The 27533-nt window shown below is 41.7% G+C and overlaps 1 protein-coding gene across 3 annotated transcripts; it reads left to right on the plus strand.

Annotated features, from left to right (window-relative positions):
• Positions 1-1300: 1300 nt before the first annotated feature.
• LOC139452601 (histone acetyltransferase KAT7-like) lies at positions 1301-26382 on the plus strand. Of its 3 annotated transcripts, none has more exons than XM_071234128.1 (13): positions 1301-1419; positions 6438-6543; positions 7019-7306; positions 8801-8883; positions 11676-11762; positions 12619-12825; positions 14175-14372; positions 16528-16617; positions 18514-18654; positions 19604-19697; positions 21261-21407; positions 22801-22907; positions 23362-26382. In XM_071234128.1, exons 1-13 carry the CDS (start codon positions 1405-1407, stop codon positions 23476-23478), a joined length of 1680 nt encoding a protein of 559 aa, XP_071090229.1. In that variant the 5' UTR covers positions 1301-1404; the 3' UTR covers positions 23479-26382. The 3 variants fall into 3 exon arrangements, with proteins under 3 accessions (XP_071090229.1, XP_071090230.1, XP_071090231.1); XM_071234129.1 differs by having other exon boundaries at positions 14178-14372; XM_071234130.1 differs by having other exon boundaries at positions 7034-7306.
• Positions 26383-27533: the final 1151 nt, after the last annotated feature.

Raw genomic sequence — 27533 nt, forward strand, 5'->3', positions numbered from 1 at the left:
GAAATGAACATATCGTACAGAAAAAAACAGTTGTTCAGTTATCTTGATAAAAATATGCTGTGATCTAGACTTGCCAAACATTATAGACTTGCATGGACTGTATTTGATAGATATTTGTATCAGGGTCTGTAAGACAGGCTATAATTTCCTAAGCAGCTATCCCTAATGCGGAAGATAAACGATCCATACTCTTTAAAAAATGAAACAGTAGAAAAGAACATCAACATGTGAAGAAATTGAATTAATTAGTTGACGACAAAAGCATTTCTAGGAACATGCGTTTTTTTGTGATAAAATGTGTTAAATTAACGAAAGCGCGCCTGATCCCGTTAGTTGCCTCTTACGACAGGCATATGTTGCGGAAGGCCAGTTCTTATCCGGACCTTCACAGGTCTCGGATTGTAAGCACAGCGTTGTCGTCACAGTAAGATTGAATACAAACACTAGATGTTTATTTACATATATAGCCTGGGCAGAGAAATCTTTTTGGACAAGATTTGCCACGGGCCCTTAGTTTTTAACAAAGGTTCTACCACCATGTGGCCTTCACCTTACCTATAATTTGTCTGTGAGTGAGTGAGTTGGGTTTAACGCCGCTTTTAACAGTATTCCAGTTACATCGCGGCGTGTCAGCTTAATGTGGGAGGCAAGCCCAAAGTGATGCAGGTCTCAGACGTTTACCACTTCGGTGAAATCCACGAGCACGGGTATGGTGCTGACAAACCTAGAAACATAATCGGGGTGAACTGGGATTCGAACCCACAATCATAGGTTTCTGGCGTACCCAAGGGACGCAACTCTGCACAGCGAATCGCGGCGCCTTAGACGACTGGGCCACCCGTGCCCCTAATTTGTTTGTGAGAATGCCTTGCAAAGAAATATATCGAATGTAGCATTTAATAAACCAAATGACATCATTAAGTTTAAACAACTGATTAAATCTTTCGGATGCTAAATCAATATACGACCGTTTATTACTGGCTAGTAAACGCGCTTCGTTTTCGAATTTCATTGAGGATGAAATCCAATTATCATATATACTATGTAACCCAGTGACTAATACGCTGACTTATATTGTAAGTCAGTGTTCGTCTAAATATTACTGTACAGACTTAATCCTATATGAATAAAATCATAACGTCGATGAATATGTTTTAATATTGATGACAACATGGCTATGTAATTGAAACCACGCTGGTTTTATGACATTCCAAAAATGAAGCCTCCGGCTAAAGGGACATAACTCCAGTTTCACATAGTCTCCACTAGGAGCGCGTAAAAAGCGGAAGTACAGATTAAATGCAACCGGAAGTTCAAATTTTACCGCGACCGGCGGCTAATGCCTACGAAATTTTCTTGGAAACCTGCCACAAGTGTTTAAAAACTTCATAATTTCAGAGGAAAATGCCTCGTCGAACGGTAAACACCCACATCCCTATCTTTATCTCATACATAATCTGTCAGATTGCCATGAAACCCGACAGATCGCCATTAACGCGCCATCAGCAAATATTTCTGATCAATGAAATGGCGACTAGGGATTTTAAACGGCGAAGAAAATCGCAGGAACTAGTTCCCGCTTGGTGGCGAAAACCTGTAAAGCAATTTGTGAAATTCTAAGGGATCGTGCAAGATGTTGCATGCTTAGGAATCAGTAGATCTAATGTCAAAAGCTTATTGTGACCCAGAAACAGAGACTAACTATGAGTAATCAGGATCCATTTCAAATAACAACAAACAATTGTAAACAACGATTTGGGGTCATGATTAGTATTGTTTTAACCTCTGTTGACCAGTCTGTTCTGTCAGTTGACGTGTTCCATATTTAGATATGGGCTGTGATGGCTGAGATATCATGTGTGATTAGTTCTTCTATGTTGAATACAAATCCTACATGGGCAGCCACATTGGAGAGGGAAATGGTCGACTCATGTGAAAGATCAGTATATTGAGTGGTAGAGGATTGTCTATGTAGACGTTTAATCTGTATTTCACTGGTTTGTTTCAATAGTCAAAGCATAAAATTGTTTACGTGCAATTTGGGTGCATATACCTGTATTGTTACCATGGTAACAATATTTGGTGTAAGTAGTATATATATATAGAATACTAAACGAGCTCCCGTGTAATACCAATTTTATGAAATGAGTGAATAGTTGTGGTATCTGACGAGCGAAAGCGAGTTAGATACCACAACTGTTCACGAGTTTCATAAAATTGGTTTTACACGGGAGCGAGTTTAGTATTTTATTTATTACTTGCAATTTATAACGTTTTTTGAATTATACTGTGGAGTATGAATAGGCTGACACCTACACGATCCACGGCATAATCCAACTGAGTTAACACAGTAATCACTTCAAATACGTCAAAAGTTGAAACGTATGAATTTAATACCATCCAACGGTCCACCTTTAGAATTCAGGCGCCCGTTCCACAAAATTATCGTAGCGTTAAGGTTATCGCAACTCATATACTTTACTTTAGACCAACGACTGTCGTTGCGCTACAATACGATCGCCTTGTGAAACGGGCCTTGCACCTTCAAAGTTTTCAATAACGTCACAATACCCGATGACGTAATTTGTGGAATTTTGATGCAAGATCCATCGGCGAAACAATGCCATGTGACGTCAGCCTAGCAACAAGGTTGCTGGGGTCATCGAGTGTGCATAAGCTCCTCTCAGTGATCTATCAACTCCACACGCAATGTCGTTGAATAAGCCAAGGGATGTTGAGAGCTTTCAATATTTGTTCGTGAAACGTGTTCCGAGAGTACATAAGCACGCGTTTTGGTATTACACAATGTGTAATAAAGCTGTATGTTTATTAAACGGGCGATCTCTTCACGGGCAAGTAATAAAAATATTAATGATACATCAAGTGATCATAATCGACAACAAGTAATTGAAACACTTCTGCTTGTTCGTATAAGTAATTGAATCCAGCATTCCATGCATACCTTTTCATATGCATGTACTAAAACCTGTAATAACTTACGTTATGCACTTAATATGTATTTATGTTATTTTCATTGTGCATAAGTTTAAATGTAAACTTCTTGTGAACATGGTGGTAACATGTGGTAATCTTTCAGGAACAGTTATCATGAAATAAGTGGTCTGTGTTGTCTGAAACCAATGCTGAGCAGTTTTCGAAATTGAGCATGAAAGTCAAAGGGTCCGTGTCATTGCATTAAGGTTAAAAGTTAAGATTTATGGAGTCCCTAGATTAAAATAACCACCTCCGTGATCTAGTGGATATAGTGTCAGATGGAGAGTGGACAGTTCGTGTTTTGATCCCCATGCTGTGACATACCAAGATACGCTAAAACATTTTGGCTCAGCATTAAGGAGTTCAATCAAGGATTGATCAGCTCAGAGTCAGTAGATTGTGCCTGAGTAGGATATCTGTTAAACTGCAGCATGGTATCCCAGTGGGCTGACACTCTAAAACTGGCTTAAGTCCAGACTAGTACAAGCAGCCACATTCATGTGCATGCATGTTGCAGAATAAGTGCAATAATCTTGCAAACAACGTTAAATGCTATTCGACCTTCCATAGATTAGAATACCCCGGGACCTGTTGATGTCCAGCATGTCATGAGAAGTACATCACGATCATTCAACAGGTCTTCGTTAAGTTGGCATGAAATAATTCAAAAGAATTCCTCCCCTTGGACATTCAAGGTAGAATAGGTCCGCAGCAACCTACAGGGGTGGCTGAAATATCTGAGCCTAACTACGAAGGATGTATAGTACACCCATAACAATTTACAGTATTTTACTTTCCATGGTTACAGGCTGCATTTGAACCAAATACACAACAAGCCAGCATATTTCTGCAGGCATCAAAGTGACTAGGTATTCCCTGTTGATGATAATGGATACAAATTTCTACTTCTGTCATCAAGTAACTCCAACTGAAGGGCGAACACAAACAGTCATCCATGCGGACAATTAGGGGATGAGGCTCCTTCCTTTGTCACTGTTAAGAGGAGGGCAACAGAGTTGAAGAGTCTAAGAAAGAGCCTTGAAGATGGTCAAGGACCAGGAAGACTGTCAACTGCCAGCACTGAAGAAAATGTTAATAAAAATGATGTAATTGGATGATCGGCAGCTCATAACATGTTATATAGCTAATACAGTAGGCATCTCCAGGGATTTATCTAGACCTGCGCAGGGGTCGATATTCAGCCCCAGTTCTCCAGCAAATGTCAGTACATTCCCAAATTTCCAAATTCATGTAATAGAGCATTAACTATTGTTATGACCGTGTACAGTTGAATCAAAATAAAGATTTTCCCCAAACCTTGTAGAGTTGAATCAAAATAAAGATTTTCCCCAAACCTAGTAGAGTTGAATCAAAATAAAGATTTTCCCCAAACCTAGTAGAGTTGAATCAAAATAAAGATTTTCCCCAAACCTTGTAGAGTTGAATCAAAATATAGATTTTCCCCAAACTACCTGTCAAGGGCACTTAGTTTAGAATCCTGAGAAATCCCTGCTAACCCACGATAGTATATTCTGAGGAAAAATTTGGCATGACAAAGGTGACATGCTTGGTTCCTAGGCTTCTGACTCAAGATCAGAAACGCTCCAGGTTCATCACCTCTCGTGAGAATTTACATCATTATGAAGCAGACTCATCAGATTTTGTAACCATGAAAGGGTTCTCCGTTCACCACTATCAGCCAGGGATAGCTGTCGGTGAAAGTAGTGGAAACATCGAGGGTCTCCTCCAAAGGCGAAGTCTGTTCCATCAGGTGGCAAGTTGTTGGCTTCATTTTTCTTGGATTCACTGACGGACTACCTCCCGAAAAGTCACACCATTAATAAATGCTAATCTGCTTCACGAACTGTGAGGATATCAAGGCTAAGTATTGTCACTAAAAGGTGTGTTGTTCCACCAGGACAATGCATTACACGTCTTTTTGTCGCCATGGCTGCAGTGCATGACTGGCTTTGTCCTCTGCATTCACCATATTTCATACCTCGTCACCTCTTTCCAAACATGAGGAAGAACGGTCTGGCAAGCATTATGCAAATGATGACGTCGTTTCTGCTGTAGAAGACCTTTTACACCACCAGGAGGAAGCCTTCTACAGAAGTGGGATCCAGGAACTCCAGCATTGTTGGCAGAAGTGTGGTCCTCGGAAGGGATTGTGTTGCATAATAATAACCAACTCCATTAATGTAGTTCATCATAGTTAAGACTCAGAACTTTCCAACCATGCTTGTATGTCTGAAACGGGCAACCAAATGGATCCGGTTGTCAGACTCATCTATTTGAAGTTGAACCATAGGTTTGTCTAGGATCCCTTGTGAGGCTAAATTGATAAATAATTGTTGTTTTGTAAAATATTTTTTTAAATTTCGGCGGTTTTTTAACTTTGTTTATAACACTGCATTCAGTGCAATAAAGAAATATAAGCATAGGGGCTCTTCTTTTTGTTGGTTCTGTTATGTTTGAAATCCATGTACACTCTACAAAATATGACTTGGGGCCACCGAGCAGGTCTAGCTAAAGCTCCGTGAACTGTCAATAATTAGTGATTTGTCTTGACATTGAGCAATCTGTAAAGGGGAGGGCACTGATGTGGCCCAATCTAAGGCACAGTGAGTACCTTGGCAGAGTCGGATCTCCACGGTTTGCAAGAATCTTATGATTGTGGTTTTGAATCCGTAGTTCTGCTTGGTTGTGATCACTGGTACGTCAGTACCATGCTCTTGAATTCATCAAGAGTGTTAAGCATCCAAGACCTGCATCACTTCAGGCTTTCCTCGCACACATTGACACACTGTCTTATAACTGAAATACTGCTCAAAATTGCATTAAACCCATCTTCTTGAAGCAAGGGTGTTAACTGACTAGAAAAGTCCAGTTTCCACCCTTGCTGAACTAGGCTGGTATTATGGAGTTACATTTTGGCTGGACTAACGAGTCTATGCATAGCCCAATCAAAATCGCACAACGAAATCAAAATTGGGTTTGTATACAGTCATGCAGATTTCGGTCGATGTGTGTTGTTGCTTGATTGAACAAGATCATGAGTTGACACATTGGTGTGAATTAATGTATTAGAGAGAGTAATCTAATATAGATATGCCTGTGTTTTAGGCTGGAGTGTAATGATGGGACTATGACTGCAAAATGTATTGTTTTCCTGTGATTGTTATCTAATTGTTCAATGGCCTTGTTCTGCTACGGGGCACGAGTGGCCCAATCGTCTAAGGCACCGTGATTCGCTGTGCAGAGTTGAATCCCTTGGGCACGCCAGAAACCTATGATTGTGGGTTCGAATTCTGGTTCGCCCAGATTGTTTCAAGGTTTGTCAGTACCATACACGTGCTATAGTGCTAAAAGTGGCATAAAATCTTATTCACTATGGCTTTAATCAACATTCACCCACTCATTGATTTGTTATCGTGTTTCAGCGGTCACACGTTGAGTCGGTGTCGGAGGAGAGTGATGTGTCAGCAGGGACTCAGGACGACAGCGACGATGACCTGATGCCAGTACGAGTCACGCGGCGATCTACCGGTAGGTTCCGTTATATGCTCAAATCCCAAGTATTTGGGAAATCTTGTTGCAATACTTTGTATTTTGAGATCGATTAGGAATCTAATCTGGCTACTACATGACTTCGTAGATTGAACTCTAATGTGATTTTTATAAAATTGAAAAGTAACATGATTTCACAGTCTGAAAAGTAATGTGATTTCACAATTCTTCCTTAGTCTAATGTCACCAAGGAACTAAATAACTGAATTTGTATCCTGTATCCTTATCAGTGACAGTGTTCGATATTAAACATGGATAAAGGAGTTCTTGTCATTTCACCAAAACAGTTAATGATTTACATGGTCCATAGATTCACTACGATAACAGAAATGGACCCTAGGACCCTACTAATTTTGGACACTGCTATATGTACTTGTGACTACATAATATATGAAGGGTTGTAGCTTTCTGTTGTTCCAGATAGTATTTTAACGTCCACTATTTCTGTAAGTAGAGCCTGGTGTTGCAGTTGTCCAGCGGCCGGCCTTCAAGAGGAAACGAGAGCCGCGGGTGTCAGGATCTGAGTCCGAACCAGACCAGTCCGGCAAAGGCCCCCCAGAGAAGAGGAGTCGAGGAAAGCATCCCCGAGTTCTCACAGACCACAGTCACACAAACAACAAGAAAGACTGCGATATACCATCCGACTTCCCTCTGTGGGCAGTGACCGAGAAACGAGCAACACCTCAAACAAACTATGATGAGACGTCGTCCCGGTGTCCCCTGCCTGGCTGTGATTCAAAAGGTGTTTATGATATGATATGTCCATGTGGGATGGGTTTGGAATAGGTCCCTGTACTCTATTGCTTGTTGTAAGCAGTGGGGGCACGGGTGGCCCAGTCGTCTAAGGCGCTGCAATTCGCTGTGCAGGGTTGCGTTCCTTGGGCACGCCAGAAACCTATGATTGTGGGTTCGAATCCTGGTTCGCCCCGATTATGTTTCTAGGTCTTTCAGCACTATACCCCTGCTCGTGGGTTTCACAGAAGTGGTAAAGGCCTGAGACCTGCATCACTTCGGACTTTCCTCCCACATTAAGCTGACACACCGCGATATAACTGCAATACTGTTAAAAGCGGCGTTAAACCCACCTCACTCACTCACTCCACTCACTTGTAAGCAGTGATGATACTGAATCAGATAGTCAGTATGGGTTGATTGTGTGTCATCGTATCTCGATGGTATCTGACATTGCTTAATACTTGGTTTGCCTGACACAAGTTGGATAATATACAGGCTGCTATTATATGGCTGGAATATTGCTGACTCAGACACAAGACAACAATGAAGTTATTACCGTAGTCGACGTAATAAGCGCCCCACTCTAATAAGCGCCCACGGCAATATTTGCTAATATTTTGGTTAGTGAACAATCTCAATTAGCACCCCTTCTGATTGATCAATGTACACAGGACTTATTTGTGTATAATACGTATGTTATATGCATTCTTAATTATGGGAAATTAAATTCTGGAAAAAAATATATCTGTCGTATATAAACATTTCAGGCTGTCAGCATAAACCACGAAATTTACGATCTTTCAACCAAAATAATACGATCTTTTCACCAAAATAATATAATAAGAGACCCCTATTTCTAACTTTGAGAGCGCCCTGGACACCTATTATGTCGAATATGGTATTTATAGATCAGTTTCGCGATAAAGGGCAAGAAGTTACTTTGTCGAATATTATGACCAAAGAATGCAGTAGTTAAAATCCAATATATTTTGTTTCAATGGTGTATGAACTGTTCATTTTCAATGTTTCAAGATATTGATTAATAATTTTAACATTTGTGATAAATAATAAGTAGATATACAGATATATGAAATATATTTATGAAATGGTACTATTTGTCACCGACTTTATTAACATGTACTGTGTTATTGTTTATTTCTTATCTCCATTCCCTAATGAGACAGTTGTTTTTGTGTGGAAAACACTACATAGCTAACAATAAAGAAATTATGTGTTTAATAAGACTATTGTTACATGATATCAAAGTTTATGCATTGATATGAATGGTTCTTTAAACAAAACTGGCTAAAGACATTAATTGAGTAGATAGATGTGCCCACTCTCACAATATGAATGTGTATGGTATATCGCGATATACAGTATGTATATATATATATGTTTTGTCTGGATGCAAGAATCTGTTGTTTGGGTGACAGAAAGGTCTGATGACTGCTTTGTGTGAGGAAGGAATTAGATGCCATGACGTGTGTTTATTTTTCAGGTCATCTGAGTGGACGTAATGCAACCCATCGGACGCTGACCGCCTGCCCCTTGTATCACAACACTACAGCCGAGGAATGCAAGGTATGGCCACTGACTACATAAACACATACCTGCTGACATACCTGCTCACATACCCACCCACACACATACCCACTCACATAACCACCCACATACCTGCTCACATACCTGCTCACGTACCCACTCACTCACGTACCCACCCACTCACATACCCACTCACATAACCACCCACATACCCGCTCACATACCCACTCTGACTCACATACCCACTCACATAACCACCCACATACCCGCTCACATACCCACTCTGACTCACATACCCACTCACATAACCCCCCACATACCCACTCTTATCCACATATTCACTCTGATCCATTTACCTACTCACATACCCTCCCACATACTCACTCTGACTCACATACCCTCCCACATACCCACTCTGATCCACATACCTACTCACATACCCTCCCACATACTCACCCACTCACATATCCACTCACACCCCCACTGACATACCCACTCACATACCCACCCACATAACCAGTCAGATAACCACTCTGACTGATATACTCACCCATGTACTCACCCACATACCCGCTCTGACTCACATACCCACTCACATACCCACCCACATACTCACTGATCCACAAACCCACTCTGATCAACATACCCACTGACATATCCACTCACACCCCCACTGACATATCCACTCACACCCCCACTGACATACCCACCCTGATACCCAGTCAGATAACCACTCTGACTGACATACTCACCCACATACCCACTCAAATAACCATTCTAACTCACATACCCACTCTGATCCACATACCCACTCATATAATCATCACCCACTCTGACTCACATGCACTCACATAACCCTTTCTGACTCACACATCCACCCACATTCCCACTCTGACTCACATCCACCCACATTCCCACTCTGACTCACATCCACCCACATACCAACTCTGACTCACACATCCACCCACATGCCCACTCTGACTCACATCCACTCACATACCCACTCTGAGTCACATCCACCCACATGCCCACTCTGACTCACATCCACTCACATACCCACTCTGACTCACACATCCACCCACATTCCCACTCATATACCCCCTCTGACTCACATCCACCCACATACCCACTCACATACCGGTACCCACTCTGATGCACACATCCACCCACATACCCACTCTGACCCACATACCCACCCACATGCCCTTCTTACTTACACACCACTCTGACTCAAATGTCCCTCTGACTCACATACTCTCTGTGACTAACATAACCCCTCTGACTCACATACTCTCTGTGACTAACATAACCTCTCTGACTCACATACTCTCTGTGACTAACATAACCTCTCTGACTCACATACTCTCTGTGACTAACATAACCTCTCTGACTCACATACTCTCTGTGACTAACATAACCTCTCTGACTCACATACTCTCTGTGACTAACATAACCTCTCTGACTCACATACTCTCTGTGACTAACATAACCCCTCTGACTCACATACTCTCTGTGACTAACATAACCCCTCTGACTCACATACTCTCTGTGACTAACATAACCTCTCTGACTCACATACTCTCTGTGACTAACATAACCTCTCTGACTCACATACTCTCTGTGACTAACATAACCTCTCTGACTCACATACTCTCTGTGACTAACATAACCTCTCTGACTCACATACTCTCTGTGACTAACATAGCCTCTCTGACTCACATACTCTCTGTGACTAACATAGCCTCTCTGACTCACATACTCTCTGTGACTAACATAACCTCTCTGACTCACATACTCTCTGTGACTAACATAACCTCTCTGACTCACATACTCTCTGTGACTAACATAACCTCTCTGACTCACATACTCTCTGTGACTAACATAACCTCTCTGACTCACATACTCTCTGTGACTAACATAACCTCTGACTCACATACTCTCTGTGACTAACATAACCTCTCTGACTCACATACTCTCTGTGACTAGCATAACCTCTCTGACTCACATACTCTCTGTGACTAACATAACCTCTCTGACTCACATACTCTCTGTGACTAACATAACCTCTCTGACTCACATACTCTCTGTGACTAACATAACCTCTCTGACTCACATACTCTCTGTGACTAACATAACCTCTCTGACTCACATATTCAGAGTTATCATGAACATGATGAAGCTCTTGCTCTCCTTTGATAAATGATTGTTATATTCTGTTGATGTTGCCAGACAGACAGGCTGACCATGGTGATGCATGCAGTTTGCATATTTGCTAGCTTTATCTTACAACCAATTGTACGCAATATGGCTGAAATCAGCGATAGAAATCGGCATCAGGTGTATAGTCCTTGCCAAGCTACCCAATAATTTAGGTATGATAAGGACTAGTAGAATTTGCCATTTTTAAGGGTTTTGCAATATGTTATTAATAAGGACAGTCGACTAAAAGTGATGGTCATTGGAAATATTGCCCATATGAATAAATTTTAACTCTCTCACTACAAGCAATTATTAATGTTAAGTGGCTTACGACACTGAAGCTCACAGTGGAGAGTCTGCCAGGATCCACAGGTCCAAATCTCACATTCATCCCCATCTTCATCTTTGGTGTGCCATCACACTGTGCTCTTGGCCTTCATCCCACCCTGAAACTAAGTTCATGACTGAGATATAGACAGGACTGGCACACACCCTAGTCATTCCCACTCTTTGCTTGTCATGGAAATGTCCTCAACTGTCAGGATTGCGAGGGGGTGTCTATTTTCAGTTCTCATCTTAAGTTTCCTTTGAATTTTGTAACCTTACAAGACCATATGTGTTCTCTTCACCAGCGACGATATGATGACCGACAAAAGAGTTCTGAAGAAAGGAAGAAAATAGTTGCTGTGTTGAATGACAGACGAGACTTGAGAAGACAGGTATCATTAATAACCTTAATTATTCTCAATGTGTATAGGTAAAAGTAGACCTGCAATGAATCAACTGAATGCTAAATATAAGCTGGGTTGATCCATTAAATGTTTAGAGGTGACTGCCTTCTCATGGTCCATCTTAAACATAAAAATCTTAGTACATGTAAGTCTTCCTCTGGCAAGAAGTTATTATGGGTCTTTACTGGTTCTTAGTTAGTAATAAGCGAGATGGTTATGTCACTTTTGACACAGAGCATTGGCAGAATGGAGATATATTTGATAATGAAGGATGGTCAGAATTCCAGATAAGCTACGTATCTGCGTAAAATATGCATCAGAAATGCAGAAATACACAGTAAAATCAAATCCAAGCGTATCAAATACGCAACGAACATTACAGATACGCTACAAAAATAAAACGTACGTATTGTGAAGTAACCCTGCGTATTCGATTAGCGAATCAGCAACTCATTTTGAAATTATTAACAGGCATTCCGTCAACAACCTTGCCAAACTCCACGATGACAGTTACATCATGATCATTTGCCATCACACTTTCTTGTGGAAGTATCGTGGTATTTTTGAGTCCTATAAAGCTCTCGAACCCACACGACACCAGTTTGCAGGGACTAGATGAATAGTGTTTTTAAATATTTAACTTAAATACCGACGTGTACAAACTAGTGGGTAACAGAAATTTGAATACCCAGATAGAATTACTGATACCCAATGATTTTAAGATGCATGGGTAAAATACCCACAACACCAAAATCTTATCTGGAGCTCTGATGGTTCAATAGACGTGTGCCAGTTTCCATCCCTCAGCTAGTGTCTGTGTCTGTATCCATATTTTGAAATTTAGGTACAAACAGATGAACAAAAGGCCAAGAGTGATCGAATACGAAGTTTAAGAAAGAAGCATGCAGATTTGTCTGATGAGGAGAAAGACAAACATCGGAAGCATCGAGAGAAGTACAACACAACCCGGCAACCTCTCCTCAACGGGCTGGCGTCAGAGTATGATCTTAAGTTATTCAAAGAGGCACAAGCTAAAGCCTGCGAAAAAATGGTGAGTAGTCATGGTGAGAGTGTCAGATAAATGAGATACTACCCCCACAGTCTGTTGCCCATTTCTAGTATAGTCAAGTCAAGGTGCCGTGTAAGATGTTAGATATTCTGAGGCTAAAAAGAATAATAGTTATTGTTCTCAGGCTCTATCCGCAATAAAACCTTATATAGCACACATGTGATCCAGTGACCAGGGTAGTAATAACGTAGCACCATGAGCATTCCGAGACGTTGTAATTGGACTCTTAGATTGCTTCTTTGAGTTTGGGGGCTGGGTGTTGCACAACTTGCTGCGATTTGGATCCCTTAGTCATATCAGAATCTGATGATCGTGATTTGTGTTCATTATCCGCCTGATTATCATTCATGGTTTGTCCGCACCATACACATGCTTATTTATAATGCTATCATACCTCAATGTCAGAAGTATAAAATCTGATTGGTCCACATGATCTTGATGAAATACTGTGTATCCCACCTTGGAGGAGAATAAATCTCTTAAACCCCGCCACGAGCAAGTCAGACTCAACGTGGATTTCTGAGATGCAGAATAAATCCGGTATACCCCGCTTCAAAGCAGAAAGCTGCAAGCTTTTTCCGATTCAATGGAAATGTGAAATAGCACAAGTTAACATCAGCTAAATCGAACAGCTGTTTTCTATCAATTTTGAATTTGTTTGAATTCTTTTACAATGTCATATTATAACATGTCGTAGGATAAATTCATTGTAGCAGGATCAAGAGGGGTACATGGGGTTTTATGCGTCCCTCGTTAGGTTTTATACCACTCGTCCCAGCTCGTGGTTTGAAACCTAGCGCGGAATGCATAAAACCCTATGTGCCCCTCGTGATCCTGCTACAACTTATATTATAATGGTATGTTATTATTTAATTTGCCTCCCCTGCCTCCATTGTACCTTGATGGTGTTGGAGGTTGCTCATAATAGCAACCACTGATTCATCTGGCCAAGGGGGGCACGGGTGGCCCAGTCGTCTATGGCGCTGCGATTTGCTTGGGCACGCCAGAAACCTATGATTGTGGGTTCGGTTCGCCCCGATTATGTTTCTAGGTTTGTCAGCACCATACCCGTGCTCGTGGGTTTCACCGAAGTGGTAATGGTCTGAGACCTGCATCACTTGGGCTTTCCTCCCACATTAAGCTGACACGCTGCAACTAACTGGAATACTGTTAAAAGCGGCGTTAAACCCGACTCAATCACTCACCTGTCCAAGACTGTATTATTTACAGGCCATCGTTATATATCTTAAATATTGTTGATTGTGTCATTAACAAACAAATAGATATAGTCTGTATCTCATGTGCCTAAGTCCAGTTGTGCTTTCTACTAGGAGCATGAATTAACGCAGCACTATCAGAGGAGTGAACAGCAAGAATACAGAATAAAAAAGTTAGAGATTGGAAGGTGGGAACTGACCACGTGGTATTCGTCACCGTATCCAGATGAATATGCCCGCCTACCCAAAATCTACCTGTGTGAATTCTGTCTGAAATATATGAGAACAGCCACCATTCTACGAAGGCATCTGGTAGGATATTTTTCATGTTGTCTTAATTGTTCAGTATCAATGAGGTACTGTAATGTTCCCCGTGCTGTCTGTCCGGGTTAGAATTTATCTTCAGAAACCCTTTCTTGTCTTAAAGAGGCAGCTATGCTTGTTGTAAGAGGCAACCAGTGGATTTGGTTATTGAGGCTTGCTGACTTGGTTGATGCATACCATTGTATCCCAACTGCATAGATCGATACTCAGTGTCAATCACTGGATTGTCTGGTCCAGACTTAATTATTTACAGAGCGCCATCATATAGCTGGAATATTGCTGAGTGCGGTGTAACAAACAAACTATGCTGTCTGGTTCTATAGAAATGTAGGTAAAGTGATAATTGGTTTGAGTTGTCAGTCCACCCATGTTAATGATTGATCATGACTTAGAATAGATGATTGATCACGAATAAGAATAGAAACACCATACATTAAAGTGCATTCTTTCTCGTTATTCTTTGTGAAAATCACATTGATTGCAAAACCAAACTAAATATTTTTCTATTCCCTAAAACACAAGTACAATTAACTAACATTGTAATGGCAACATCAGAGTTTGATATTAACATAAGTCACCTAGTCTGAGACGAGTAAAATTTCTTTCAGATTACCATATTTGGATGTCAATTTTTAGCAGATCCCTTTTGTGGACTTGTGACCGGTTTTGAAATGTTTTCAAACTTATGCATTATTATTTTGTTAATTTTGTTATGCTAAACAAATTCATTAAACATGTTAAAATGAACATATTATTTTGAAAGTAATTGATCACATATTTCATTATTGATTCTTTCTTTGGAAACAGAAGTCATTCAATCATCATTGAAGTTAAGGTTTGGTTTTTCGTCTCTCCCACCTCACTACGAAACACCCCACCCCACCTCACATCACTTTTTTTACACAAGTACCTACAGGCAAGAAACATCACCATATGTGTTGCATCTATGTTTACTTGTTGAAATACTCAATATTCACAACCCAACCAAACAATCCTGCTGCAGCGAATCTGTGAATCTGTGTCTTGAATAATTGTTTATCGTATATCGCTGTGTATAAGGCGAGTTTTTCGTACCTAAAATGAGGGGGCTAAGAAGGGGGGTCGTCTTATACACGGAGTTCGAAGATCTCACATTTTTTTCCACTGGCGATGTCAACCGGCGTCCGATAGCCAGCCCAGCATTTGACAATAAAACTTCGCATTTCGTCCTAAATAACTGTTCCAATAACTATTTCCATACATAAACATGATTTGTATCTCTTTTCCTTGAATAAAGTTAAATAATTTCTGAAAATAAAGTTGAAATGACCCTCGCCTCGATGCAGATTGTCAAACCACCTGACACGGTAAAACAATCAACATCCGTGATTAGAGAGCCGGAAGTACCGGTAAGCATTTGCATAGTGCACATGTGACCTAACATGTGATAACCGGTGAAGCTGAAATCAATTCCCGCTGTTTTTACAGTTGTATTAACAAGTGTTGGAGACTGTGTGTACAAGTGATTGTGGAATAAACACTCTGAATGTGAAGCAAACATAAGCCTAGTTAGTTACAACATAGTTAATTGGCGATTAAATTACTCACCATTGTCTGTTATATGTTATTACTTCATAAATGAATTTTATTTTACGGGCACCAATTTGGTGTCGTACCGTGTAAACACAAAATGGCGACGTGTGCTGGAGTTACACACGCGACCTATCGTTGTAGAAAAAAAACAATGCAAGATAAACATATTTTTATTGCATATATAAGGTTTGTGTGCACACTTGTGATGTGTGCGAAATACACATCAGTTGGAAAGCGTACATTAAATCTCCAAAGTAACTAACTAACTTGTGATGTCTGTGTGCGAAATACGCTACAGTCGGAAAGTGCACGTTAAATCTTCTATATCAGTCAGACTTGTGATGTGTTTCATTCCCGGTCGCCTTATACACGGAGTATAGGATTTTGGGTTGATGTTTAAGGCGTGTACAGGGGGGTCGTCTTATACGTGGGGTCGCCTTATACACAGCGATATACGGTAAATCAAATCAAATTGAATAGTCCTCCCCTCACAATTTTGGAACATGGACGAAAATCGGAAAATTGATTTGTTGTGGCCTTGTATTTATTTCTATGCATATGTTTTTGTCAGGCCAAATGTGTCTGGCGTCATCCGCCAGGAGATGAGATCTACAGGAAGGGTTCTATATCAGTGTTTGAAGTAGACGGCAAGAAGAACAAGGTGAGAAACAATCTTATCTGATAACTTTCCGTCACGTTACTTCCTTAACATTTTCATCTTTTGTACTGGCTAGAGATTCCAAATATTTCTTTCCGTGGCACCCTGTTGGGATTGTAGGTCAAAGTAGGTCCCCAGTACCCATGTTTGTTGTAAGAGATGACTAGATCCCCAGTACCCTATGCTTGTTGTAAGAGGTGATTAGATCCCCAGTACCCCATGCTTTTTGTAAGAGCTGACTAGGTCCCCAGTACCCCATGCTTGTTGTAAGAGATGACTTGATCCCCAGTACCCCATGCTTTTTGTAAGAGCTGACTAGGTTCCCAGTACCCCGTGCTTGTTGTAAGAGCTGACTAGGTCCCCAGTACCCATGCTTGTTGTAAGAGCTGACTAGGTCCCCAGTACCCATGCTTGTTGTAAGAGCTGACTAGGTCCCCAGTACCCCATGCTTGTTGTAAGAGATGACTAGGTCCCCAGTACCCATGCTTGTTGTAAGAGATGACTAGGTTCCCAGTACCCATGCTTGTTGTAAGAGATGACTAGGTCCCCAGTACCCCATGCTTGTTGTAAGAGATGACTAGATCCCCAGTACCCCGTGCTTGTTGTAAGAGATGACTAGGTCCCCAGTACCCATGCTTGTTGTAAGAGATGACTAGGTCCCCAGTACCCCATGCTTGTTGTAAGAGGTGATTAGATCCCCAGTACCCCATGTTTGTTGTAAGAGCTGACTAGATCCCCAGTACCGCATGCTTGTTGTAAGAGATGACTAGGTCCCCAGTACCCCATGCTTGTTGTAAGAGATGACTAGATCCCCAGTACCTATGCTTGTTGTAAGAGCTGACTAGGTCCCCAGTACCCTATGCTTGTTGTAAGAGATGACTAGGTTCCCAGTACCCCATGCTTGTGGTAAGAGCTGACTAGGCCCCCAGTACCCCATGTTTGTTGTAAGAGCTGACTAGGTTCCCAGTACCCTATGCTTGTTGTAAGAGTTGACTAGGTCCCCAGTACCCCTTACTTGTCGTAAGAGCTGACTAGGTGCCCAGTACCCCATGCTTGTTGTAAGAACTGACTAGGCCCCCAGTACCTCATGCTTGTTGTAAGAACTGACTAGGTCCCCAGTACCCCATGCTTGTTGTAAGAGCTGACTATGCCCCCAGTACCTCATGCTTGTTGTAAGAGCTGACTAGGTCCCCAGTTCCCCAGGCTTGTTGTAAGAGTTGACTAGGTCCCCAGTACCCCTTACTTGTTGTAAGAGCTGACTAGGTGCCCAGTACCCCATGCTTGTTGTAAGAGCTGACTAGATCCCCAGTACCTCATGCTTGTTGTAAGAACTGACTAGGCCCCCAGTACCTCATGCTTGTTGTAAGAACTGACTGGGCCCCCAGTATCCCATGTTTGTTGTAAGAGATGACTAGATCCCCAGTACCCCATGCTTGTTGTAAGAACTGACTAGGTCCCCAGTACCCTATGTTTGTTGTAAGAGCTGACTAGGTCCCCAGTTCCCCATGTTTGTTGTAAGAGATGACTTGATCCCCTGTACCCCATGTTTGTTGTAAGAGATGACTAGATCCCCAGTACCCATGCTTGTTGTAAGAGCTGACTAGGTCCCCAGTACCCTATGTTTGTTGTAAGAGCTGACTAGGTCCCCAGTACCCTATGCTTGTTGTAAGAGCTGACTAGGTCCCCAGTACCCTGTGCTTGTAAGAACTGACTGGGTATTGTTCCTGTTAGTAAAAGACACGCCGCCTCTGAAAAGCCATAACATTAGCTATAACCCTTATAACCTGCAATGTTTTATTCCATTTTGGAATTTTTTACTGACATTTGCTTCATACTTGGAGCTGAATATTGTCCTCTGAGAAGGTCTAGATACATCTCTGTCTGTGTTGCGTCTTCCAGGTGTACTGTCAGAATCTGTGTTTGCTGGCGAAGCTGTTTCTAGATCACAAGACACTCTACTTTGACGTTGAGCCCTTCCTCTTCTATGTGATGACCGAAAATGACCAGGGAGGCTGTCACATAGTGGGCTACTTCTCAAAGGTCAGTGGAACTACACACCTCCCCTCATACTTTGAGCATTTGAAACAACCGCATGGAAAATGACCTGAACTGTTAACATCACATGCATCAACTTCTGATATGTCATCTAAGGCGCAGCGATTCGCTGTGCAGAGTTGTGTCCCTTGGGCACGCCAGAAACCTATGATTGTGGGTTCGAATCCCGGTTCGCCCCGATTATGTTTCTAGGTTTGTCAGCACCATACCTGTGCTCGTGGGTTTCACCGAAGTGGTAAACATCTGAGACCTGCATCACTTCGGGCTTTCCTTTCACATTAAGCTGACACGCCGCAATATAAGTGGAATATTGTTAAAAGCGGCGTTAAATCCAACTCACTCACTCACTCACTCTGATATGTCCTACTTTATTCAGTTGAAACAACTTTGAAAAGGAATTACTTATTATCTGTGTTAATTTTGTGCAAGTTGAGACAATAACCCCATAGCTTCCCTTATCAGCTGAATCATGTGAGACTGCCTCTGTGGGCTGGTGGTAGAGCATCCGCCCTGAGAGCCGAAGGTCCGGGGTTCGATCCCCAGCCGCGTCATACCAAAAGATGTTAAAAGATGGTACTTGTTGCTACCCTGTCTGGCGCTCAGCATTAAGGGGCTAAAACAATAACTGGTTGGCTCGGAGTCAGTATACTGTGTCTGAGTGGGGTATTCATGTTAAACTGCGGCATGGTATCTCAGTGAGCTAGCACAATAAATTGGCATCAGTCCAGACTAGTACAAGCAGCCACACACACACGTGCCTGCACGTTGCTATAGAAGTGCAAAAATCTTGGATGCACCCCTAAACCCAATTTCACATCACCTGAATCATGTGATTAGGCCTGGGTGTTGTATAACAACATTCACTCAGGTTGTCCCCAGCGATGAATGTGCTTCAGATTATATCTGTTTTCATCATACTTTGTTTTGTTTTCAGGAGAAGAACTCATTCTTGAATTACAATGTGTCCTGCATTTTGACATTACCTCAGTACATGCGACAGGGTTACGGCAAGATGTTGATAGACTTCAGTGAGTACCATACATAATCACTTGCATCAGTATCTCTGTCCATTGGTGTGTAGGTGTATGACAGGCAGGCTCTGTATTCTAAGGGTCTCATTTTGCACTTCAGAGTTGCCTCCCTTAGTTGTGCCAGAATCTGATGATCATGAGTTTGAGTCCTTGATTTGCCCTGATTATGATTCTGGTTTGTAAGCACCATATCCAGCAAAAGCACTATCCAGCAAAAGTAACAGGCACTACAATATATTTCAGTGTTCTCCTGAATGTCCTGAGTTTGTCACTGTCGAAGGTCTTAAACAGACCTGTCTCTGTTCTTGAGTCTGTTGTTGCTGGCAGATATCAATCTGCGCTTGGCAAGTAGAAAATATGAAAGCCAGGCCCCATTTCTCCCTCTTATCACTGTTATATAGGTACAGTGAACCTAGAAACTTCAATCTTCCTGAGGCAAGGGAGTTTAGTGACTTTAAAAGTCCGGTTTCCACCCTTGCTGAACTAGGCTTGAATTTCTTGGCTCGATTGCAGTGCCACCAGTGGCTAAGCCTTTGAAGAGTTATGTCCCTTCTTTGTCCCCCCTACTGACCAATCAGATTCCATCTGTCATATCTCTTTCACTTGCTTTTAACAAAATGGCGACACCCAGTCAAGAGCATTTTATCCATAATAAAGATCTTCATTTGTAATAAAATGGGTTTTACCTTGAGACGTGCATCAAATCATGTGAGCACCTCGATAAAAAACATGAAAAGATTGGGAAAATATCTGTCGACGCCTGGTTGATGGTACAAATTCTCTGCAAATGTTGCGATCGAACAAATTCCGCATGGCTGTTGCCACATTGTTTATGAACCAAATGTCGATTTCATTATGGGATTTTTGTTGGACTATGCACAGACTCGTTAGTCCAGCGAAAACAAATATAACTCCATAACTCCAGCCAAGTTCAGCAAGGGTGGAAACTGGACTTTTATAGTCAGTTAACCCCTCGCCTTGGGAAGATTAGAAATTTCACAAATCTTCTTCAACAATCAAGCTTGCCATGTTTGTTAACAACAACCAGTTGCAGTAAAACTGTTACAAATCTGGTCACAAGCGCAGTCAACATTTTACCAGTTTCTAGGCTGGCTGTATCTAAATAAGCAATGAATTGCCTGACTTGCATCTTTCCATCAGGTTTACTGAAATGTGAGTCTTGGAGATTTCGAGGATGCCACTGCCAGTTACAACAAACAAGGCCTGTGAAGATTCCGGGGTAGAACAGGTCTTCAGCACCCCATGATTGTCGTAAGAGGCGACTAACGGGATTGGGTGGTCAGGCTCGCTGACTTAGTTGAAGCATGTCTTAGATCCCAATTGCGTGGATCGATGCTCATGATGTCAATCACTGGATTGTCTTGTCCAGACTCGATTTTTTACAGACCGCCGTCATATAGCCGGAATATTGTTGAGTTCGGTGTTAGATAACAAACCAACCAACCAACTACAACAAACAAACTTTCAACAATCTGTACTCACACATTTGTCAATGTTGTACCAGTTTTTAACACAGCTCTCTTTGTCTCCCCACTCCAGGCTACCTACTCAGCAAGGTGGAGCAGAAGATCGGGTCACCGGAGCGCCCCCTGTCTGACCTGGGTCTCATCACATATCGCAGCTACTGGAAGGAGGTTCTCCTGGGCTATCTGCACAAATACAGTGGCAGCGAGATCTGCATTAAAGGTAACACTTCTCGCTGTTGGGGCGGTCGGGTAGCCTCGTGGTTAAAGCGTTCGCTCGTCACGCCGAAGACCCGGGTTTGATTCCCGACATGGGTAAAATGTGTGAAGCCCATTTCTGGTGTCCCCCGCCGTGATATTGCTGGAATATTGCTAAAAGCGGCGTAAAACCATACTCACTCACTCTTCTCGCTGTTGATTTGTGTTCAGAATGTCTGTTAACAGCTGCTGTGTTTATGAATGTTTAAAGCATACATCTGATTGGTTCTTCTCAAGAAGTGGACCAATCGTAGTTGTACAATTGATGAAATCCCGCTGTATTTAAAGCATAATGTTGCTAAGGCAGTGTTGAGATGAGAAAAATGTTCATTTGTTTGTTGACAACTTTTAAGACAGACTTGTCACATCTGTAAGTCACCATTCCGCCTGGTTTGTTGGGAGTAAATAATATTTCAGACACTGATACCGTATGTATGGTGATACTTATATGCGGCAATTTTGTGTGTGAGAAATTCTAGCCCGAATAGTTTCTGGACCAGTTTATTGCAGAACAGAATTATACTTAGTGTCATTATTGAGGGGTCACACAGATAAGAGATAAAAGTATTAAAAACATCACATTTTCAACTTCCATGAGTGCAGTTCAATTGCATCTGGAATGATCCATCTTATACCCACATTGACAGTTACTTGTCATGTTTTGCACGTGTATGGGCGAAACCACTGGTTGTGTTCAGGTGTGTGGGTAGCTTTTCTCATCACCTTCAATCTTGCACTTTTCATTGTTTTTAGTCGTCCTCAATTTATCCAGTTTCATAAAAGCATCCAATCTGTGTGATGTAGGCATAAACATGTCCTTCAACTGTGAAACACACTGTCAACATACTCAGAGCTATTGACACTTGTTGGCATATGTTCATGGTTGACACCCTTCAATGATGACACTGGGTAGAATAGGTCTTCAGCAACCCATGCTTGTCGTAAAAAGCGACTATGCTTGTCGTAAGAGGCGACTAACGGGATCGGGTGGTCAGGCTTGCTGACTTGGTTGATGCATGTCACAGTCCCAATAGTGTGGATTGATGTTCATGATGTCAATCACTGGAATGTCTGGCCCAGACATGATTATTTACAGATTGCCGTCATATAGCTGGAGTATTGCTGAGTGCAGCATTAAACAACAAAGAAACAAACAAACAAACAAACAAAAATGAAACTGAATATAGAATGTGAAATGATATATAGTTAGGTTAGGCATATTGTTTAGGGGATAGGTATTAGTTTGTGATGCATCGATACATCAGTAAATTGTTATACTCCTAATTTCCTAATGCTGCATCATGTTGCATGTATCTTTGTAAGCCTGTGATAATAATATCTGGACTTGTTTTTTACAGATGTAAGTCAGGAAACGGCAATCAATGCCAATGACATCGTCAGCACATTACAAGCATTGGGGATGCTTAAATACTGGAAGGGAAAACACTTGGTACTCAAACGTCAGGTGAGTCCGCCTCAGCACAGTGTCATGTAATAGACCATCTCTTACCAGATTCCCATTGGCCCATTTAAACATACTAGGCCATCCTAATATTTCTGTTATGATGCTGAGTTACTCATTCGACACAGGTGTGGCGCTGCAATTTGCTGTGCAGAGTTGAGTCCCTTGGCAGAGCCAGAAACCTATGATCGTGGATTTGATCCCAGTTCATCCCGATTATGTTTCTAGGTTTGCCAGCACCATACCCGTGATTGTGGGTTTCACCAAAGTTGTAGGCGTCAGAGACCTGCATCACTTTGGGCTTTCCTCCAACATAAAGCTGACACACCGTGATATCACTGGAATACTGTTCAAAGCGGCGTTAAACCTCACTCACTCACTCACTCAGACACAATCCTCTCTAATCTTGCATTGTATGTCATGTTACTGACAATTGTAAATTGTTTCCTTTTCTTAGGATCTGATTGATGACTATTTGGAAAAGAAAGCGAAACGTCCACCTGACCACAAGGCCATTGATTCAGCATGTCTTAAATGGACGCCCCCATCAAAACGCACAAATACTGCTTTATGATCATCCATCTTGTCGAGTCACATGGATACCTCTGGTTCATGGTGGGCACCAGGAGTGTAAGGGTCCACATGTACCATCAACTCTCCATGTCCTCAAAACTTGGTGTGAAGTAGAGTTTTTTGAGTCGGTAACATTGGGAGGGAGGGATGGATATATATGTGAACACTCTCTGTGTCCTGCTAGAAACTCAAGGGATCAGACCCCAAATGTGTGGTGTGGAAAACATTACTTTGGCAACTGTATAGACTGATTGTACAACGTCCAGGTCATGTCTTCAGGTGTCAGTGCAGTGAACAAAATATTGAGGAAGGACCTGCCTGATATTAATTTCCCAGGAACATGTTGTGGATCTAGAAACTGTTATATATTGATGTTACTGAGAACTACCCTCTACCCCTTCCACTGTGTGAGAGATGTTAGTTAAGCAGCAAAATCCTGTACCCTGGCGTGGTAAGATGTTTGCAAGAATATACCATTTATACTATTAGTATGAGGTGTTTCTACCTTGCATGAAAGCCATGACGATGGTGTGGTAAGAGGTATTTCATGCTTTCAAGAGCAACCCCATGCCACCTCTGGTACACAAAGCATATCTGGCTTGTAAGAACAAACGTGGAACTTGTTGAGGTATGTGGTATTTCTTGTTCACGAGTGTGGTCCAGTACCAACTTGTTTTGTATCCCTGGCTTGCAAGATCAAGATAAACCTGGCTTGCAAGAACAAGACAAACCTGGCTTGCCATAACAAGACAAACATGGCTTGCAAAATCAAGACAAGCTTGGCTTGCAAGGACAAGTCAAACCAGGCTTGCACGAACAAGACAAGCTTGGCTTGCAATAACAAGAAAGTCTGGCTTGCAAGGACCATCCAGGAATAGAGTATGTGACATGAGGTATTTGTGGTTACCCAGAACAATCTCATGCAACCATGGTTGAACATGGTTGAACATGGTTGATCAAACCTGCAACACAATGTGTGTGTGTGAGGTATTTCTGGTTACCAAGAACAATCTCATTTCACCTTGTTTGGCGTATAAAGCATTTCTGACTTGCAAGAACAATCCTGGAACTCAATATGAGGTATGAAGTAGTTCTGGTTATGAAGGCCATTCAAAGCTTCCTTCTGTGGTAGTAGAGGTACTTTGATTTGCAAGGACGGTCTGGCTTACCCCACAAAAACCTTTATCCATTGTGTGGTAGGAGTTCTGCATGTTCTGACTGTCAAAGACTCCATATTGTGGTGCAAGAGATGGCTGGGTAAAATGAATCTGTGGAAAGAAATGTGGTTCTGTTTTCACAAACTAAGCTACATGGGACCAGACCAAGTCCAAGTTGGTGATATACCACAAGGAGCAAGACAACAATGGATGGTTGCATACTGTTAACACTGTGACCAAACATTCAGAAGGTACTCCAGCATGTGATCACCCAAGGGAACTGTACCATTATCTGGTTGATGAACCTTTGATCTGCACAGTCTAGACTACAAAGGAAGGTTGCTTACTGTACAACTGTGAATAAAGCATTCTGTAGGATGTTGATTGAGAACATTCAGAGAGTACACATGGTACAGAATGATGCAACTTGTGCATGATGTAGACAGAAGGCAATTTGAAGAACAGTCTAAATACTGAATGAAATAAACAGATCTGAAGAACATGTTCAACATAAGAAAATAGAATCTGATCTAATCAAATATGTGTGTCACAGTTGTGAACACTTCAAACACATGTGGCTTACAATGTTTTTATTAAAGGTGTACAGAAATATTTCCTTACTATCTCGACATAACAATGGAATTTGATTTTCACATATCTGTTTCATGCATTGTTATCATATTTTTAGGTGGAGAGGTTATTCATAAGTTCTGCTGCTGTTCATCAAATCTCATCTACAATTCTTATTTGAATTATTATTGATTTTTACTTTTCTTATAAACATGACAATGCCTTCAAAAGTAGTGTGTTTCTCATCTGCATGCTCTTCAGAGGGAGCTGAGAAGCAAAGAAATTACAATGAAAATTACAAGAAGCTACTTTTGGTACTACCTCAAAACTTGTTCAAGAATTTTGAACATTTTCCAAAAGTGCACATGTTCATCAAATGATGGCATCATTATTATGCTGTTTCAGAAAATATTTTGAGGTGAGATCTCTATCTTTGAAAGTGAGGTCTGCATATCTGAAAGTGAGTTATCCATCTTTGGACGTGAGATCTTTACCTCTGGACAATGTTGGAAGTGACATGTGTTTGGAACCTTCACCACCACCAGTTTAACCTCCTTCCAACCACCATAACAAGGACACAGCTTGACCTATCATAGCGGCATTACTAACACTCGTTTTAGCATCATAAGGTGGATGGGTCCGGGGAAAACCTAATGCTAATGTCATCTTAGCATGTTCGCTAAGACTGCCGGTGATGGGTCCAGGATGTCCACGTAGGATGTTGGAACCGAAGAGATGCTTGAGATTGCCAGTATTACGGGTGACATATGATTCCACTACAGCAGTTACAAGGTTACCTGAAAGAAGGGACAAGAGTACAGTAAAACTGATTACAACGTCCGCGGTGCTCTGTGTAAATCTTTCAAAAATTTGTTCTCAGACTGTCCAGTTATTTTATTGGTTTTACCATTTATATTGTTGATGTTAAGTTATATGTGAGTGTAACTTTTGAGAATGAATTTTACGATAAATTATGTATATTTGTACAGATTTTTAAAAAGGGTTCTATACTGCGTGTGTGAACTGCATCCACTGGTAGATGTAGCAGTAGATCTTGATATAGTTCTCTTGTAGGTCTATACAACAACAAACGGTGGAACAAACAATCAAATATATCTGGCAGTCTGTACATACTTACACGTGGGTGTATACAGTAACAGGTATCTGTTACATTTGAAATGAAAAAAGTAATTAAACACCTAAATAAATTAGCTGTCTTTTGTTTTAAGTTGTGGTGAGGTGAAATGGAGTTTGATGTCTGTTCAAGATTATTGCACTTATACAGCGATGTAGTGCTGCTTGTACTAATGCCGGTTTATAGTGCTAGCCCACTTGGGTAACATGCTGCAGTTTATCATGAATACCTGCTCAGGCTGTGTACGGACAGTAGTATTTGTATCCCCTTAAAGCCGAGTTTCCGGGAAGGTAACAACAAATACCTCCTTTATTTGGTATGACACGGCCAGGGATCGAACCACGGACCTTCGGCCCATCATTGGGTTGTTTTACGCTGCACTGAAATAATCTAGTCTTGACTAAACAATCTAGTAATTGATGGGACAACGTCCCACGCTTCGGGGTATGATGACGCGCAGAATCTGACCACCCGATCAATTCCTGAATCCCACTTCTCCCTGATTATGGTTCTGGGTTTGTCACAAACATACCCGTGCTCGTAGGTTTCACGACCAAGACCTGTACCGCTTTGGACTGTACTCCCATATCAAGCGAACAGCTGTGATGTGACAGTAATACTGTTCAATTTGTCTTTCCAGGAGTTATGTTATTGCTCCAGGATGTTTTTGAATGAGGCAAAAAATAGGATTCACTTACCCACTATTCATCCTTTCCTCGAGCACTGCATGGAAATTAATAAGAAAGCATTCAAGCATGGTACATGGGTGTTCCCGTTGAAATTTGATGTTGCCTGAAGCTTTCCTGGGCAGTTGAAGCAACGGAGAAGAGCTGGTCGGTTCATTCAGTCCATGCCACCAGTGTACCGGGACAACTAGTGGCCCAGTGTGCTTCAACACTTCGCAGTGCAGAGTTGTGTCCCCTAGGTGAGCTAGGAGCCAATGACCATTGTGCTCTTGGTTTGTCAGCACCACACCTGTGCTCTTGAGTTTCACCAAAGTGGTCAACGTCTGAGACCTGCATCGCTTTCCTCTCACGTTAAGCTGGCACTCCGTTATACAACTGGAGTACTGTACAAAGCAGTATTAAACCAAACTCACTCACCCTCCCAAAGAAGTGTTCTGATTTCACCATCATGATACTTGGACAACAGCAGAGACGGTATCAGTATTGGGTCTTATTATGGACCAGTGAT

Source organism: Haliotis cracherodii, unplaced genomic scaffold (genome assembly GCF_022045235.1).
Source record: "Haliotis cracherodii isolate W230 unplaced genomic scaffold, xgHalCrac1.p SCAF_9, whole genome shotgun sequence".
NCBI classification, from domain to species: domain Eukaryota; kingdom Metazoa; phylum Mollusca; class Gastropoda; order Lepetellida; family Haliotidae; genus Haliotis; species Haliotis cracherodii.

What these genes read in the sequence shown, in the direction of transcription:
- LOC139452601 (XM_071234128.1), top strand. An exon ending in CTACAGCCGAGGAATGCAAG is followed by an intron (nt 8,884 to 11,675) that starts GTATGGCCACTG and finishes TCTCTTCACCAG; the next exon opens with CGACGATATGATGACCGACA. An exon ending in ACTTGGTACTCAAACGTCAG is followed by an intron (nt 22,908 to 23,361) that starts GTGAGTCCGCCT and finishes TCCTTTTCTTAG; the next exon opens with GATCTGATTGATGACTATTT.